General features: G+C 39.0%; 1 protein-coding gene across 1 annotated transcript in view; it reads left to right on the top strand.

The window, feature by feature from the left end:
• The first annotated feature begins 3,536 nt into the window (after positions 1–3,536).
• uvssa (UV-stimulated scaffold protein A) overlaps positions 3,537–4,707 on the top strand; it is a 32,738-nt gene continuing 31,567 nt past the window's right edge. The window contains 3 exon segments of the mRNA XM_064973430.1: positions 3,537–4,046; positions 4,134–4,464; positions 4,569–4,689. Coding sequence (XP_064829502.1) covers positions 3,937–4,046; positions 4,134–4,464; positions 4,569–4,689 — 562 coding nt within the window. The 5' untranslated portion in view covers positions 3,537–3,936.

Below are 4,707 nucleotides of genomic sequence, written 5' to 3'. Positions count from 1 at the left end.
TTCCGGTCTTTCTTTCCACCCAACACATCTCCATAAACATTGGTGTACTACTTTATCAGACTGAATATGATAGTGAGTGATGAGTACGTTGTTTGATCCATGGAATATATGTAGTCTGAGAATGGAACACGGACATTGATTGTCCTTATAGTATTAATATTCCTACTATTAAAGAATGGTCATTTATGACAATTGGGTTGACAGTTTATGTTTAACGAACCACATGGAAACGTAATGTCAACGGGTTGAACCATTGAAAGTAATAGACTATGGAATGAACACATTAAGTTGCCAAAACGTTCTCGAACGTTGCAGATAGTAATGCCATAATTAGAGCCTACAGGATTTCTTGTATGGAGGCATGTTTGCTCTACATAATACATTTCTATCTGAACGTTCCAAAACGTGTTTACAGGGCTTCTAAACCCAGAGGCGCAACATCGCGAGACATCCGTGAACGCTTGCTGAACACACCCAAGCCAGAGTTTGGGGTTTGAGAAGTCAATGAAAGTGGAACATTCTTCCTTATTTGTCCATTTTCTCTCAATCTCAAACAAAACCTAGATTCGAGCCAAAGTCGTAAGTAGTTGAACATTGTATTACTCCAACCACGTGAAAGTGACAAACAGACACGTTTTCATTTTCGTCAAATCAAGTATATCGAAGGAAGCCAGGGACGCCATCACAACGCATACAAGTGTGATCGGGGATATCTATTGGAAAAACAGTTTCTGCCTATCTTCATACCAAATAATTTGTATAACTAAACCAATGGGAACAAATTAGTCATAGAACAGAACAAGCAAGGTTGCCAGAGCCAAGCACGAGTTAGCGAGATCCTATTGGCGCGTTTTAGCCTATATCTGCATATTTCCGTTAGGGAACGCCTCCTTTGTCAAGGGCGCGTGTGCAATTCGCCTTTGTACTCCTAAACTTTTGCAAAGGGTAGAGTCAACAAAACGTACTACCACATGTGGTAGTGAGTGTAAACGCGAAGCCGATGCTTCACATTTATACTTCCGGTCAAATATCTGTCTCATTGTTCAATCTGTGTTCATACGTACTGTATTTGGGTGTGTCCTTCTTTTCTTCAATGATATTTTGTGGCGGATGGTATCCAATATGTTGCATTTTACCGCCACCAACTGGACTGGTGTATAAATCCATTATACTTTGTGACACAAAATGAGGAAGAAACTTACCCTACCCTTATTAAAAATCTTCCACCATATTCCACTAATATTAACCCGTTATGGTCCTACACCAGGCAAACGGACACCACCACTCAACACACCCTGTAACTTCTGAAGTCAGAACTCCAGTCATTCCAATAAAAGTTACAAGATGATCTTCAAGAATAGGATTTGAGAATATGGAAGTATAGATTAGCCAAATTGTTTTACCTGAGCATGACCCCAAAACTACGGATTTATTAGCCAGCCCTACTCTGTTGTTTATGATTTTGTTGCCATGGACGACTGATTGGGCTCATTTGATTCAAATTGAAAAATCTATGCTGCGCTCATGGAATGGCATGTTTTGAGCACTACTGAAAAGTGCTATTTACATGTGTAAAATGAATGCCATATGCTACATTTGCTATAGGCCTATTGTTTACCTTTTAGTTGGCGACACTTTGATACCTTGAAAAATATGCAGCTGTTTAAAAGGCAATTCCACAGGTATAATAATAACAAAACGCCAACCCGCGTCTGTTTTGGTAAAAAGCTGATGGGCCTGGAGAAATGTAACCACTCAGATTGATAGACGGAGCTATGGATGCAAGGACTGACCATCCATGATATCAGCATGATCATTTTAACCATGTTATGAGGCTATACAGTGTTTGTTACACTGTATAGTGTATATGCTTATATTTGGGTTCTGGGAGTGTGACAGTTGAACTCAACTCATGAGGCATTTATAAGTTACATTCTTCAAGAATCAATGGATATATATATATATATATATATATATATATATATATATATATATATATATATATATATATATATATATATATGTCCAAATATGGATGTAGCAACTACAGATTGCCCCTTTAAGTAAATCAAAAGTGTGCAAGTTTGAGCATGTGTCCATTAGGCCAATGGATTTTTTTTTTATCAGCATCAATTAAGCCCCACATTTATTCAATAGGCTTGGGTCCACATTATTCAGCTGATGAAGAGGGCTTTTTAAAAAAACAAACAATGATTGATAGGCAGCTTAAACTTCTTGAAATGAACCATTGTTGGGTTCAAATACACATTTAGATTTGCGAACAGCCATCCACAACAACCACAATCTGTAAGGCGCCAATTGCTAAATGAGAGAGCAGCAGTGTGATTCGTATAAATTCGCTAAGTAGATATCAATAATAAGCAGTGGTGTAATGTACTTACAAATACTTTAAAGTACTACTTAAGTAGTTTAGGAGGATATCTGTACTTTACTATTTATATTTTTGGAAACTTTTACTTCACTACATTCATAAATAAAACAATGTACTTTCCACTCCATACATTTCCCTGACACCCAAAAGTACTCGTTACATTTTGACAGGAAAATGGTCCAATTCACACACTTATCAAGAGAACATCCCTGGTCATCCCTACTGCCTCTGATCTGGCGAACTCACTAAACACAAATGCTGTGTTTGTAAATTATGTTGGAATGTGCCCCTGGCTATCCGTAAATAAAATAAAAACAAGAAAATTGTGCCATCTGGCTTGTTTAATATAAGGACGTTTAAATGATTTATACTTTTACTTTTGATAATTAAGTACATTTAAAACCAAATACTTTTAGACTTTTACAAAATTAGTATTTTACTGGGTGCACTTTTACTTGAGTAATTTTCTATTAAGGTATCTTTACTTTTACTCAAGTATGACAATTGAGTACTTTTCCCACCACTAATAATTTGTGATACCCGTATCGCCGAAGACTACACCATTGCTGTCATCCTTACCTCCAAGCGTTTATTCAAATTTGATCGTCTTTGGAAGCCGACAGAAGTCTCAACATTGGAAGACCTAGCTAGGACTGTGGCCTACAAAAGCCTATTGCTGCACTTTTCCCGCGATCCATCAAATACATTTGGTGTGTCATCATAGTGGTCAATGACTTGTGGTCAGACTCGCTCAGGTGGAACAAACTTAAATTTGCGCCCTTTTTCAATGCTGATTTGAATGTAATTGAGAAAACAAAGAAGTTTCAAAGATTGTTTTTCGCAAACATCCTCTCTGAATTTAAAAGTAATCCTCGAAGTAATGATCTAGTTTTTCAAAAGCATCTAATCTGATAACAATGTTTTTGCTCCACGTTCCATTACGTTGCATTCCTGCAGTACAGTTGATAACCATCGTTATGAACGCTAAAACAACCTGAAGCATCTATCATAGGGATCCTCTCGGGATATTGTGTCCTACTGAAGGCGCAGAAAATTCCTGACCGGAAGTCACTGTGTTTTGTTTGAAGCAGCTGATTGGCTAGGGCTGGGCGACGCATGCTCAGCATTACAGGCATTCAGGAGGAGCTAGCTAGCTGTCTTTGCTACATACCTTGCTACAGTAGCTCGGAGACCAGATACTGTAGCAGCCAGAAATGTCTTTCGTAAGCTCACAATTATGATTAAATACCACTGTCGTGAATTCGTCATAAAATATTTTGAAAGGAAATCTATGTGGACGTACTGTACTGGAGTTAGTATGTGTCTCGCTCGTGAAGTAGTCTTTGTCTACGTATTTGCCAGCTAGCATATAGCTAGTTTGTTTTTATCTAGTCTCTTTAAATGCCATTAGCTACCACTTTAATTCAAGTATATCCAGGGGTGTCACCGTTGACTTTGTTAGCTACATTGCTTTTTACATTTGTGCTCATTTGCCTACAACCGTTACTATTCGTAGTTTATTTCCCAGCACTTCAGGTAAAAGGATGGACCACGCACAACGAGATAAGTTGTCAGAGCTCGTGGAAGAGTTGACCACATCTGGGGAACCACAACTAAATCCAAATAAACTGAAGGAAGTGAAAAAGATATGCAAGTAGGACGTTCTTTCCTATAGCTAATTTACTTATTCTGCTTCAGCTTTACATACAAATGAGTACAATTTGAATTCTGTCAAACACAGAGTTTCCAACGACTACATTGAGCACTTCTACCACCTGACCATGACGCAGCTGGCCCAGGAGCATGCCGAGATCCGCCTGTCAGCCTTCCAGATGGTCAGTGAACTCTTCACCCGCTCACACCACTTCAGGGTCCTGCTGGTGGACAACTTCCAGGAGTTTCTGGACCTGACAGTGGAGACGGACTCAGATGAGCCTCTGCCACCACCCAAAGAGGTGGCCCGAAAGCTGAAGACCATTGCCATCAAAACTGTGCAAGAATGGCAGGCCACTTATGGAGAAGCCTATAAGAAACTGGCCTTGGGCTACCACTTTCTCAAGCAGGTTAAAAAGGTAAGAAGGATGATAACCTGTATTATATCATTTTAAAGGTCACAGTAAAACAAGTAAATGAAGTGCTGTTTTGCAATAATCTTGTTTGTTTGTGTTCCTTTCAGGTGGACTTTCATGATGTTCAGGCCAGAACACTAGCTGAGAGGAAACGAGAGGAGGAGAGACAGAAAAGACTGGAGAGGATTTATAAAGACAAAGTTGAAAAGGCCACCAAGGAAATGGAAGGTGCACACCGTACATATT

Source organism: Oncorhynchus masou, chromosome 9 (genome assembly GCF_036934945.1).
Source record: "Oncorhynchus masou masou isolate Uvic2021 chromosome 9, UVic_Omas_1.1, whole genome shotgun sequence".
In the NCBI taxonomy this organism is placed as follows: Eukaryota; Metazoa; Chordata; class Actinopteri; order Salmoniformes; family Salmonidae; genus Oncorhynchus; species Oncorhynchus masou.
The sequence above is the reverse complement of the archived record's forward strand: the minus strand, read 5'-3'. Positions and strand labels throughout refer to the sequence as shown.